This window comes from Hypomesus transpacificus, chromosome 10 (genome assembly GCF_021917145.1).
Source record: "Hypomesus transpacificus isolate Combined female chromosome 10, fHypTra1, whole genome shotgun sequence".
In the NCBI taxonomy this organism is placed as follows: Eukaryota; Metazoa; Chordata; class Actinopteri; order Osmeriformes; family Osmeridae; genus Hypomesus; species Hypomesus transpacificus.
This window is the reverse complement of record NC_061069.1, coordinates 9,311,031-9,325,101: the sequence shown is the minus strand read 5'-3', so window position 1 is coordinate 9,325,101 and position 14,071 is coordinate 9,311,031. Positions and strand designations below refer to the sequence as shown.

The window sequence follows — 14,071 nt, the reverse complement described above, 5'->3', positions numbered from 1 at the left end:
GTGAAGGGTATCAAATATATGTCTCATGAAGGTTATATGACTGCTGATGCTAGCTGAGTTGAAGGTAAGATGTTGGCCCTGGAATAACATGAATCCAAAGAAAATGAGACATATTTTACAGAAATTAGTAGCATTACTGAATGGTATGTTGCCTGATAGAATGACTTTCTAAATATGTTTTCACTGTATAATGTCTGTATTTTGGAGACAATCCACAAGGGAAGTTTAGCATTTGCTGGAGAATACAATTATGTTCACTCTTTAGTCACATTAACTTGAACAGTATAAATGGTGAATTATTACTGTAGGCTGACTTGACTTGGACTTCTGCCCGAAACATGGATCACTGTTCTTTCCAATCCAATGCCTTCTGTCTTTAACAGTAAACAGTTACTTAATCGATGTGCCATACTGTACAAAAGATCACATACATTATTTTATCTTACTTACCTCTACACATAGGATTCACATGAGCACATAGAAGATTCTTCCCTGTGGTGACTTGTTCATTAATGAAGAGATGCCGTATTGTACCTCAGAAGTACTAAAACATGTTCTTGACTATGTGTCTAGTCAATGCGTCTAATTGAGATGAACACATGAAAGGCAGCACTGTAATGAGAGTGGATGCCAAAGAGGCAGCTCATACTGTTATTTCAGTAGGAACAGGTTTCAATGAGGCCCAGTAGGTGGTCAGGGTAAGTTAGAACAAAACAGCACCATGTACATGAAAGGACTCCCTGTGTGCATTTGATACAGTCATGGATGAAATAGCACATTCTAATGGAGGGGACTGGTCCATGTTCTTTCTTCTCTTGCCTTCCTCAGGAAAAGCTAATTATCTCTAAAAATGGTTCATACACTGAAAGGGCAAGGCAGTTCTGTTGGTTGCTATTCAAAAAAACGTATGTGTCCAACATTTTGGGGGGGTTTCTCTTTTTGACTTTTGACTTAAATCATTTTAAATCATAGAGGAATATATCCCTATGAGATTCAGAAGTTGGTTATTTGGTGCATATTGAGTTAACTGATACTAGTTTCATATGAGTTTAGACTCCCACTAAATTACTTACTGAATAAGGTGGCTAGCTACCACAAATGCTGTATGTCTAGAAGTGTCTGATAAAAAAAAAGACGGCGAGTGAAGGCATAGAGAACGAGAGAGATATAGATCAGAAACATAAGAAAGATAGAGGTAGAAAATAATGTAAAACTTTTGCCATAATAAACCGTAAACTACTAGCTTCCGTGATCAGGAAATCAATTACGTTGCTTCTTGCGTTTCATCCCTTTGTTGCCAATCGATTCCTCTGACACTCCTCTTTGAAGTTGCAGCCGCTCCATTCTCTCAGCCTTTTTCCTCCGTGTCCTTGACTTCACTGAGGTACGTTCCACAAACAGCACAGAAACCCACGGGATGTATATGGAAGCAGAATCTTGAATCCTTTGAAGGCATTAGCAGTCTCACTTTGTTTTGAATTTTCACAAAATAATGTATAAAAAAAAAAATAGAATTTTGAGAAGTGTGTTTTATTTGCACTTTCTTTACAGTTTGCATTTCGCATCTAGCTTAGGTCTACAAAAGGCAACAAATAAATGAGGATCTTCAAGATGGTTGATAGACAAAGCTATACTAAACTTGGAGATTTTATAAGAACATTGGTGTACCTTCACTTTGCACCATGATTGGCCAAGTGGGATTTTAACTTTGGTTGGTCTCTCAGAACCCAAAGAAATCCTTTATGGAGTGTGTGAGGTGTAGGATTTTAAAGTTGGTACTTGATCAGGATTGTCTCGATCCAAGCATTAGCAGTGAACATCCCTAACCCTAACTCCAACCAGAGTTGCATTCACAACCTTGCCCCTAACCTTCAATCATTTTCACTGCAACTGGGAAATGAAAGAATTACGTTTCCTAGTGAACGTTTTGAAATAAGATGGCACTAATCGAGCTACAATATGTTGCGTAAGAGGGGCTAATTAACAAAGTACATGTAACAGATGTCATAAATCAATCTGTCAGATCATAGAACGTTAATCTACTGTTGCTACACATCTAAATGACTGTTGTAATCTATTCCTGTCTGTCCATGGATGTTCTGTCCATCATCTTGTGCAGTCCTCTCCTCTCCTTTGCAGACAGATGATGCAGACAGTAATCCCCCAGTAACTCCTGTCTCATGGAGAGCATGTTCAGCTGGCTCTCTTCTTTTTGTCAAAGGCGCAAGAGCTACAACGTTTTAGTATTTGTATTGACATCAAAAAAACAAAGCAGTCCTTGAAAACATGATATGAAGTTAGACATCATGTCAAGGGAGTACATTGACGTCTACCTTAGAGCCTTCTGGCATTTGTGTCCAGTGGAAGGAGGATGAATGTCTAGGTTGGGATACAGACTCAAGATTGATTCTCTCAAGAGATTCCATTTTTGTCTGTCTCTTGTACTTTAATGCTTTGGTGAACAATTTATTCCATGTTCAATTCCACTGATACATTTAACTGAAGAATGAAGATATCATTGCTTTTTGTGAAATGCTACAATGTATACTGTGTATAAATGTATAGACCACTGCACCTTTTCCTTTCATTAAAGAAAAAGTTGAGAAGGACAGTTTTGATTGAGGAACAGAAGGGTAAAATTTGCACTGGCCTCAAAATTGTCCTCCTCAAAATTTTATAAAAATGAAAGAACCAGAGCTGTATAGTTATACATTTCAAATCATTTAAAATGCAGTCAGAATATTCTGCAGTTGCTTGTCACGCAGTCTGATGTTCATTTGATTATATCCTGGCACCCCACATTCCTTCCATATGGTGTATCAATTGATGTTTTCTTCCAAAAGGATAAGCTGTTGGGATTCACACAAAGGTGGACTGACGTGTTCAAGTCATCATGACCATATGAGGTCTGTTTGGTGTTGCAGCACTATGCCCAAGGGTGGGCCATGTGACGATAGGAGTGGGCGTTAATGAATGAGGCTAACAGATTGAAGATGACGGGTGGCACAACAAACACTAGACTTTAGTGTTTAGATAGTTTAATTAATCTTGCAAAATCTAGAGTGTGATGCAGGCGGCACAGGACATGCTGTGGAATGTCTTAAATGCACAATAGCAGAAGGCTGTTTGAGAGGCTAATTACCCATTATCCTTGCTGCAAGTCTTTGTGTTCAACAGAGAATTGACCTCTGACCTCAGCTCGTGTGTATCTGTAAGGACTAGAAGCAGCCACACGGAGCTAAGAGGACATTTCTACTCTCCATCGCAGCAGCTGGCTCTTGGTCCATCATCTAAGCCCAGTCTGATCTCCCTTAAACATACAAGGAGCGACGCCACAAACCAATTTGAAACATACGACGACAGTCTAAACTTTCCCCTCAATATGCAGTGAGGGGGGGACAGAGAGAAGAACCACAGGACAGGAACCATTTTCCTTTTGCTGTTGGTCACAGTAGCAACAGAAGTGATCTGGATGGAGACATTATGCAACAAAATGTGTATTTCACTAGCAGGGAGATGTAGACGCAGAGCCCCTAAGCCAAGCAGAGGAAAAAACATAACAGGAAGTCCCCAAGCAATCTGAATAAGAAAATATAATCTACATATGTGGGACACTTCCTATAACAAGGGTGTATTGTGTAGAGGTGGTTTACAGCCTTCAGACTGATTCACTAAGCACTTTCACCAGGAGGGAAAAAAGCACTTGCATACAATACACATGCACGCACATGCACATATCCGCACACACACAATCACACACACTCACATAAGCATCTTCATAACAGAACAATGACAATCTGGTCCTTTGGAAATCAGCGGGATTTAGGTTTTATCACAGTTGTACCGAGTTATTTTATTCAATCTAAATATAATTCATTCTGAATTGTTCTGCACGAGGAAACAAGCAAGGTTCAACATGTTCTACAATCATTATGGCTTCTGATGTGATCTTTTGAATAGCAATTAAGATAACATTAGTGGTGATGTTTAAACCCTGTGCTGCTCGCATTTCTCCTGATATGATGAAAAAATAATAATAATGTCAAACATCGGTCTTGTTTCTTGTTGATCAAAATATTTTATCTTGATCTTTAGTACTATGCCAATGACTGATCAGTAACCCAACAAAACAGACTACCATAAACCACTACCCTAATGACTTTGAATGCTGCACCAAGATGGGCTGGGATGAAAATATAATATGTCTGGATTTAGTGTGGTCCACCTCACTGGCGTTACTCAGGAATGTGAAAGAAGAAAGTAGTAATCATGTTCATCATTAGGATTGGCAATGGCAGCAACATTTGCAAAAAAAGAAAATAAAAAGAAAAGTGACCATTAGGATGCTATTTATATATGTTTTCCTTTTGTCTTCAAATACCATCCGCAAAAATAAATTGTAACATAATGCATAATTCATGATTTCTGTAGAATGGAAACAGAATGATAACGGTGGTTGGCGTTACAGTTGTTTTCAAAGAGACCATGCACACAGGCTTTACGATTACCCTCGGTAGGAACAGACGGTTCTACTGAAATGAGTGGGGGTCTGTCTCTGGCCATCATACCTCATTTCCCTTTAATGGTTACTCAGCAGACTGAACCAGACCTCTTTATACAGCAATCAAGTTTTAAAAACAGAGTAAATTGATGTGCAACATCATTATTAGTTTCCTTTGAAAGTACTTTGTAAGGAATGATGGCAGTTGAATCTTAAAAAAATATATATTCAATTAATTTTATTGCCGCATCATTCCTGACATTGGCAACATAATGAACGCAGTTTGTTCATATTTTTTCTAGCTGGGATCCCCTGGGTGCTGATCAAGAGGGCTGCAGGAACACACCAAGCCTTCTAAGAGCTCATGTGGAAACCCCAGGATGGCCATAAAAGCTGCACACCAAAGCATTTGAAGCCAATAACAACGCTTACAGTGCCGTTGTTACCCAATTAAAACTTGTTCTGGTCTTGTGAAGAATTTCCATGACTTGTTTTTGCAGTACACAGAATTAGTGAAGTACTGGAACGAGCTTGGGTGGTCTACACAGAGAACTCTAAGTACTTACCAACATGGTTCCACAGGAATACCCCCAGGTATCAAGTATAAGGGCAGAACATAGGATTCATTACAACATGAATTGCAAGTCACTTCACCTCTCACAAACAATTGGGCTTTATTTATCAATAAAAATATACAATAGGGAAAATAGTTTCCTTTTCTCCTTTTTCCAAACCGTGAAGTTTTATTTGAAGTCTTTTCAGAATTGTAGTTTTCCAAAATATGTTAATACGCTCTTTCCAAAAAGGATCCGAAAGAGACACAATGGTTAACGTCACCTCCGCAACAGTGCCTCCTCTCAATCCAAACAGGGTGACGGGATCCCAGGAGGGGGGAGGAAAGCTGGCTGGAGGGTTGTCTGGCACCCAGTCTAGGGGCTGTGTTCTAAAATGTGCTCTCCAAACAGACGGGCCAGAGTGTGGGCCTCGGGCTCCCAGTCCTCCAGGTCAGAGTAGCTGAGCTCAGGCAGCGCTGTGGCCAGCCCCAGGGAGCTGATGGACCCCGAGAGGGAGCCCCGCCCCTCGTAGGCGTAGGTCTGCAGTGAGTCATAGGGTGGTCCTCTATTGTCCAGGTCTGCCTCCACGACTTTCTGCCTGATGACACGGTGAATGATGTCATTGCTGTCCAGGACCGAACAAGAGGAAGCCGACAGGTTGCTCCCGCCTACTCGCGGACGACAGCCAATCACCAACCAGGCGGCTTCTGGCTCCACCTCTCGACGGTGGCGCAGCCTCCTCTGCTCTGAGGAAGCGGGGTTGCGTAACGCAGCGATGTCAAAGGCCTCTGTGTCCTCCTCCCCGCCGCCCTCGTCGTCGTAGGTTACCACGTTCTCACGGATGTCCTCCTCAGAAAGAATGAGAGGCTCCTTATTGGCTTTCTTACTGCGCAGGGTCAGGAACATTACCACTATGGCTGGGAAGGAGAGCGAGTGAGAGAGAAAGAGAGAGACGTTTCACAAGTCAAGTGTTGTATTTGTGTGAAACCATTTTATTCATGAGCATATTCCCCCTGACACACAAACACTTCGTACACAGACACCAGTACTAACCCAGAAGTATGAGGATGCAGAGGAGGATGGCGATGAAGGCTCCAGTGCTGAGGCCTGCCGTGGAGAGGAAGGCCTGGGCCTGGCAGAGGTTGTGCCCCCTGGTGCCTCGGAGGCACACACACACACGCAGGTTCAGGGTGGTGGTACTGCTCAGCATGGGCTCCCCCCCATCCCACACCACCACCGGCAGAAGATACAACTCCTGCTCCGCCTTCTGGAACCCACGCCGGCGTGATATGATGCTGGCTGTGTTGTCTGGTGGGACAGATGGATGGGGCGAGAGGGGAAGTGAGTGACGCGATTTAAAAATAAGCATCCACACATTCAGTCAGTTTCCTGTCATTGAGTCCTCACTAGTTTATAACACATACACCAAATCCACGAATGCCTCCACCCATCCCTAACTTCTCTATCAGACACACCTTAGCTGTGTTATCTTTTAGAGTGGGGTGTGAACAGATAGCGCCTGCCTCTCTCCAGCCTTTATTAACACTGAAGCTAACAATAAGCTCAGTCTCTGTCTTTATTTCAGGGTTACATCTCTCTCTCTCTCTCTCTCTCCCCTCTCCCCTCTCTCTCTCTCTCTCTCTCTCTCTCTCTCTCTCTCTTTATCTCTTTATCTCTCTCTCTCTCTCCCTGCCTGTGCAGCAGCATTGTTCACTCCCTTTGGAAAGCTTCCAGCAGATCCTCCCAGTCCCACACGGAGCCCCACAGCCACACATTGGTATGCACAATCACTGCCTGCATCTTCACAATGCACACTAATTTCCTCACAAGGCTCCCAGCCATGCTACTAAAGCGTGACACACAAGATGGCGAGAGACAAGAGTATGTTGAAGTGTTTACGTGTGTGCGATGCGTGATTGTGCGTTCGGGGGGGAGGGAGGAAGGGGGAGGTTGGGGGGGGGGGGTGTTATACGGGTGTGTCCATTCGTGCCTGTGTGCACATGTGCGTTTGGTTGTGGGTCAGCACTAGCATCCTGCAACTGTGTAGATATCAACAAATGTATTCTGGCGCAGCCCATGGGAGATACCATGGTTGGATGCCTTCATTTGCATTGGGATGCTATCGACTTGCAGCTGTCTCCATCCCTCAAGACATCCCCAAGCCTGGCCCATGAGCTGTTAGTCTAAATTCATTACTGTTCCTCACCCACAATGGGTGACACACAGGTAAACAATGGAGGATTGTTTTTCTCACCTAGAACCCACTGGGAGACCATGAATCGTGCACTAAGACCCCATCCAGCACTTCTATTCGTATACCTCTCTCTCTATTTTGAACTATCTCGGTGTTAGTCTTTTTCTCTCTCTTTTTATCTGTCTCTCTCTGTCTGTCAGTCACTGCAAATAGCTACTGTACACCAAAGGAAATGGAGCGAAAGAGAGGCTGGGCTCGTATTAAAATGGATGGACTGGAGAAAAAAGGGAAGGGACAAAGGTGAGAACGAAAGACTGAGGGGATAAAGAGGAAGGAACAGTGGGACTAGTCAAAGCGGTGGGAAGGCGAGAGATGACAAGGACACAACTGTGGTTGTGAACGTGAAGCATAACACAGAACAGTGCTACCAAAGTCAAACCAACACTCGGCTTCTCTCATCCATGCTATTGATTGCTGTCATCCTTTTTTTCCTGCCTTACACTCCACTCCGAGTCAATTTCCATGATAGCAAGAAGCTCTCAAGCAACAGCCGGAAAAGAGCAGAAGACTGGGAACATTACATTTCAGAGAAAAGAAAGGGAAGGAGGAGAAAGAAACAAGATAGGTTACCAAGGAAACACCACCGCAGGTTCCTCCTGATACTGAAGGATTCTCAGAGGACTGGGGCAGTGTAAACAGGGCAAACTGCTCCACTACAAACAGCACCAGATATGTTTGTGTTGGTAATGATGCTCAATCTGCCTGGGTAATCTCTCTCCAGACACCGCTTATCTCAGTGGATTATTCTGGTAAACTAACACAGCGACTGGGGCTGGCCTCTGGCCTCTCTGTCTTCACTACTACTCCCTTAACAGTTAGGCTTCATCCACAAACCCCCTGAAGATGGGCAGAGGAAGGACACCGCTAGGCCCAATACACTGGATCTTCTCACTAATATTTAGATTTCATCCAGAACATTTTTTGAATTAAACAGGGACACCACAGAAAAGTGCACTGATAATGGGAGTTAAAATGGAGTCAGATGGCTGAGCGGTGAGGGAGTTGGGCTAGTAATCAGAAGGTTGCCGGATCGATTTCCCGCCGTGCCAAATGACGTTGTGTCCTTGGGCAAGGCACTTCACCCTACTTGCCTTGGGGGGAATGTCCCTGTACTTACTGTAAGTCACTCTGGATAAGAGCGTCTGCTAAATGACTAAATGTAAATGATGCAAAAAGGCACATGTTGGATTGGACAGAACCACCACTATTGGAAAAGACTTTAAAACTAAAACATTGTATCCTTCTGTCTTGGTCTGTTTCATTGCTCATTTCTAACTTTGTTTCACAGTAACTTTAATAGAAATCCTTCATATCTATTCTTGCTTCTCTGTCCTCACCTTCGTTATCTTTCAAGGTGAAGTTGGGGTTGTCTGAGAGCTCTCTTGGCAGAGCGAAGGAGAAATGACCGTTGGCAAAGTTGTCCATGTCAGCAGGCCTTATGGTCTGGATCACCTGGAGATGAGCAGCAGAACGTGTAATGATGGGATCAGTGGGGAGAAGTCACACAGACTGCACAGTTGTAAACAAAACACGGATGCACTGCGGGCCAAAAAAAATATGTTCATCCAGTATTCGTTGAAGAATGGAGAGCCTGGTTTCTCCATGATTGTGTAGCTAGGTGATACCTGACCCAAGCTGATCCACTGGAAGATATTTAAGCTGGCTGTGGGCCACAGAATAACAAGCTAGCTTCTTAGTGTGTCAGGTTGAAAGTTTGACTGCAGCTCCAAGGGACAACATGGTTGAAATCCAGAACAGGTGTGAGAGATGTATGTGTGTGTGTGTGTTTGTGTGTGCTTTGCGCAATGTGCATCAAGTGTGTTTTGCACATGCGGCCTATTTCCAGACACCAGTTCTGAAATTCTGTCAGCTGCTGAGTGACTCAGGCTGTCATGGTTGTTGCAGTTCAGCAGGAGAGTCTCCAGCAGGCAATAAACCAATTAGAGAAACTCCTGGCCTGGCTGGCCCAATCGCTGTGGAGTTACACATACAGGTGTTAACCTAGGCTAGGACTTTGGTTTGTGCAACAGTGTTTCACACAGAAGTGATACATGTGAATGAGTGAGTGGGTTCACATAACATTGCTAAAAAAAGGGTTTACAGAGTATGCATGGATGCATGAGGTCTTTACTGTAGTCCTATACGCTTATACAGTACAGTCGAATTATACTATCAGATCCAAATACATCTATCTGTGAACTGGGGAGACTGGAGAACGCCATGCAGAAGCAAACAGCGGCTGCAGGCTATTTGAAATTGACGATAGTCAACGTAATGAAACAATACATTTGACCAACAGACTGTGAACCTTGCCTCATGTTTCATTTACGGTACTTCCCCCCAAAACCGAGAAACCTGGTCCCTTCCACAGTCAATGTCCAAAAGATTATTTGTGGAGATTTCAAATCTGAAAGTATGCCGCTTTAGTAACATGAAACGATCCCTTCTCTCCGTTCTCTTTTTTTTATTGAACAGAGTAGGATAATCTCTTCAAAATACATTCTTCCAAACATGACCCACAAAGTTTCCAGGAATTAATGTGTTGCAGTGAAGGTAGAAATCCTCTCCACGTTCAGTGGGTCTTAGCATGCGCGTCTACTGATGCCCCCAGCCAAGCTAACTGATTATACACTGGCTGCAGTCTGCTTAGTAATCTCCATTTGAGGAGAAAAATACGAAGCGAGAGGAAGAACAGCATAGCGATGTGAATCACAGCAGTCGTGGTTTGCTGCACGCGGGCCAAATCTGAATGAGAGATGATAAACATTTTGTACGAAAGAGGAGCTGTGTTGGGTTTAATGCAGCTGCTATCTGCTGGTGAAGACACGGATGCAGGCTGAATAATTTATGGGTTCAAGAGGCTGCAAAGTCTGCAGCTCGGCAGATAAATCCCTTCCTGATGGTGTCAGACACACAAAGGGGTGAAGGAGTCTGTGTAGGAGTTTGTGTGAGTGAGAGAGAGGCAAAGTAAGACAGGTCGAGGGTAATAGAGAAAGCAAAAGAGAGAGCAGGCGAGAGAGAGAAACATTGTTTTTTATTTTAAAACTGTGTGCACATCTAACCTGGCCAGCTCTGGAACTTTCACACACTATGATGTCATCACTGTCCCCCGCAATGGCCGGAGCGTTGTCATTGACGTCCAGTACCTGAATGGTCACGGGAACCTGGCTGACCAGACGAGGGTTGTCTGGACGACAGAGAAACACGTGATGATAAAGCAGTGGATTACACATAAAGCGTTGAAAACTCCTGTGAAATGCAAGTTGAAACTGAAGCTGGTCTCATGCGATGTCAGGCTTGCTCCAGCCCACCGGAGCTCCTCCCACTTCTCCACGTGCCAGTGTTCTGTCCAGGCCTCATGGAAGGCAGACACTTATGGTGCACACATCTCTGCTCTATTAAGGTTAGCTCCCTGCTGAGCCCAGCTCCACCCATGTGTGTCTGATGTGGTGTGCCTGTGTGCCTGTGTGTGTGTGTGTGTGTGTGACGGGTTAGCATGTCTCCTGGGTTTGGACATAGCGCATGCACTCAGGCCAAGTGTAAACTCCCTTTGATAGGTGACCCGGTCGCTCAGCTGCTCCCTGCAAAGCTCTCGTTCTCCCCCCCCCCCCCCTCCTCCTCTTTCTCCCTCTTTCTCAGTCTCTCCCCGTGCCATCTCTCTGTCATTACATCTCCTCTTATCTCCTGCTCGGCCCCTCCTTGCTTTATCTCTGCATGCTGCTGTATCGCTCTCTGTCGACATAAACAAGTCCAGAGAAAAGTGAGGATTGATTTATCAATTCATTCAGTTGACTTAACACCGTCCAAACTTGGTAGCGTCACACATATTGATGGCTAGTCCGGTCCATTAGCTCCTGCCTTTTGTGCAAGAGAGGGGAAAGCTAAGGATAATTGTCCGGATAAGCACTGACGAGAAACAAGAACATAGAGGAAAGTAAGAATTGATTGCCCTCCTGCACCCTCCTCAGTCTCATGGTGTAAAGCCAGGGTGATGTATTTTTACCTGCATTGAATATAGAACTGAGTAACAGTGGGATTCTATGCAGACTGGGAAATGCTTTATCCATGTGTAGAAGGCAAAAACTATTTAGAATGGGACAGACCCATTATGTGTCATCTGCAGTCAATGTTTTTTTGTGTTATTGGTATTAGAGTGCACTTTCAAATATACTTTTTATACACGTGTTATAATGACGAGGCTACCATGGCTACCACTTTTTCACCACAAAGGTTCAGTGTGATGCTAGTGCTCTTTCACTAGACTCAGTAACGATGGGTTCTTGCACAACCAGTGTAATGTAGAACTGGCTGTGGTCATGTACTGTACCACAGTACAGGCTCTCAAACAGGTTCTGTGTGGCCAACTGTACTACAGCTCAGAGTTTCAGTAGCTGCTGTGCTTGTCTTGTTTCTGGAGTGTTACTCACCGACTTCAGTCGCCATGACAGTGATGTTGTGCCAGGCCACGCCCTCCCTGTCCAGAGGCTGAGTGGTCCTGATGAAGCCGCTGTTCGCACCCACAATGAAATACACCGGACCCTCCTCACTGTTATCGATGAAATACCTGCGCACACAAAAAGCCAAGGGTCGATGAACAAATGAACAAGTAGATTCATGGATTATTCCTTTTTTCGATCCCACAGAAAGATGGAAAACCTTGACATGACCGCGCACCCATTCAAATGGAAGCCCCTTCTGAAGAGGTTTCTCTCTGCTTTTGTTACCTCACGAGGCTCTTGGTGCTGTCAGGGTCCTGGGCGGTCACCATGCCAACCTGCGTTCCGCTGGGCGAGTTCTCGTAGACATCCATGATGTAGTAGTCCATGGAGAAGAGTGGGGGCTCGTCCACATCTCCCACGATGACCCGCAGCGTTGTGGAATCCCTGAAGGGGCCCAGGTGGGAGAAGCGAGAGTCCAGATGTGTGTTGACGCCCTCGATGTGAAGTGTGTGGGTCTTCCTCTTCTCATAGTTCAAAGGCTGCAGACCAAACAAACTGACGGTCAGTTCCACTGAATCCTTAGCATTTGTACTCATTTGTACCGGTACTCTGCTTGGACTATCCAAAACATGGTCCCATAAAGGTGCCTTGGTATTCTAAACTAGATTTATTTTTACCACAGAGGCCAGTATATTGCTATACAAAACAAAACAACCTAGTCTCCAAAGAAATGAAAAGCAGCACAGTGTGTGTGTGGATCTGCAGCTACCTGTTTGAGTGAGATGATCCCCTCCCCGTGCTCGCTGTCAGTGCTGATGGAGAACACGGCAGCAGCTTCAGGGTTGGTGATGACGTAATCCATCTCTGCATTCACCCCGAGGTCCTCGTCGCTGGCCTTGATTCTGCCGACAGCCTGGCCCGCAGCGGCCGTCTCGGACACGTAGAGCTGATAGCTCTCTGAGATCAATCGATGAGTTTGAAATGGTCACCATTAAAACACGGCTGACATTATCATCGCATTACCACGGATGGCATTACCCTCTGTCTTACAAGCCTGCCCCTTATTTTCTCTACAATCAGTTTGCCATTATCATCTTCAATAAAAAACTGGCAAATGTTCTGTTTATTATTGCACAGATGTAATTGTTGTTTTCACAAGGTCTATGATGTTTGTACGTTGTGACAGAGAGTACATCGGTATCTGTCTGACCATAGAAGTCTGGTAAAATGGTCCACAAATAGAATGCAGTACAAATGAATTGCATTTCTTAAGCCGGGATGAGATGCTTAAAGCCCTTGAGGGTCAGAGGTAAGGTGTGTGTACGCACTCTGTGGGAATCTGGGTGGGTTGTCGTTGACGTCAGTCAGAGTGACGTTGACAGTTGTGGTTCCTGATAGGCCACCCACGGAGCCCGCCATGTCCTTGGCCTGGACAACCAGGAAGTAGCGTTCCCTAGCCTCACGGTCCATACCTGCCAGGGCCGTCCTGATCACACCTGCAGTGGAGGGAGAGAGAGGAGGGGCGGGGGAGGGGACAGGGACAATATTCAAAAACAAGAAGGGGGAGGGTAGCAGCACTGGGGTGAACACTCCTCTATAGGGGACAGACCAGAAACAATCACAATAGTGTGTGTGTGTGTGCATGGTGAGGGAACAGCTGCTCTACAGAGATAAATTATTTGCACTGCACCTATCACTTGTACATATAATTTGTTTACATTTTACTGAGAGAGACAAATAGATAAAATCAGGGGTGGACCTGGCACAATTCACGCTAAATAAATGGTATTAGTCCCCTACTCCCATCTCCACATAGACACATGCACTATCTCTTCTTTTCCTCTCCTCTCCTCACCTCTATCCTCCCCTCCACTCTGACCTCCAGTCCTTCCAGTCCCTCTTCTCTCCTCCTCTCTCCTCCCTTCTCCTCTTCCCTTCTCCTCCTCTCTCCTCCCCCTCCTCTCCTCTGCCCTCCAGTCCTACCAGTCTCTCTCCTGTCTCTTCTTCTCACCTCCTCTCTCTTCCTCTCTCCTCCTCTCTCCTCTTCTCACCACCTCTCTCTTCCTCTCTCCTCTCCTCACCTACCCCCCTCTCTCCACACCTCTATTCCCTGCTCAGCCCGCAGGCCCTGCTACGCTGCATTACTCGCTTCGGAGCTCTATGAAGGAGAGTGCCATCTGCCCAGCTCCAGCCCCGAAGACTGCGAGGGGTGTTCACAGGGGAGCAAACAGATTGACCAGGCAGCCTGCACCTGTAACAAAGGCCACAGGGCGTGTGTGCATCGTGCATGTGTGCTGCCGTGGTGGATGAGGCATGGGTGTTT

At 45.2% G+C, this 14,071-nt stretch overlaps 1 protein-coding gene across 1 annotated transcript in view; it reads right to left on the bottom strand.

Annotated features, from left to right (window-relative positions):
* Nucleotides 1-4,804: 4,804 nt before the first annotated feature.
* Nucleotides 4,805-14,071, bottom strand: part of cdh18a (cadherin 18, type 2a) — a 34,627-nt gene continuing 25,360 nt past the window's right edge. The window contains exons 5-12 of the mRNA XM_047028541.1: nt 13,077-13,244; nt 12,518-12,705; nt 12,034-12,287; nt 11,737-11,873; nt 10,372-10,496; nt 8,647-8,761; nt 6,109-6,363; nt 4,805-5,972 (exon numbers count right to left, since the gene is read on the bottom strand). Of these exons, the coding sequence (XP_046884497.1) occupies nt 5,431-5,972; nt 6,109-6,363; nt 8,647-8,761; nt 10,372-10,496; nt 11,737-11,873; nt 12,034-12,287; nt 12,518-12,705; nt 13,077-13,244 (1,784 nt within the window). The 3' untranslated portion in view covers nt 4,805-5,430. The remainder of the gene's footprint in view (nt 5,973-6,108; nt 6,364-8,646; nt 8,762-10,371; nt 10,497-11,736; nt 11,874-12,033; nt 12,288-12,517; nt 12,706-13,076; nt 13,245-14,071) is intronic.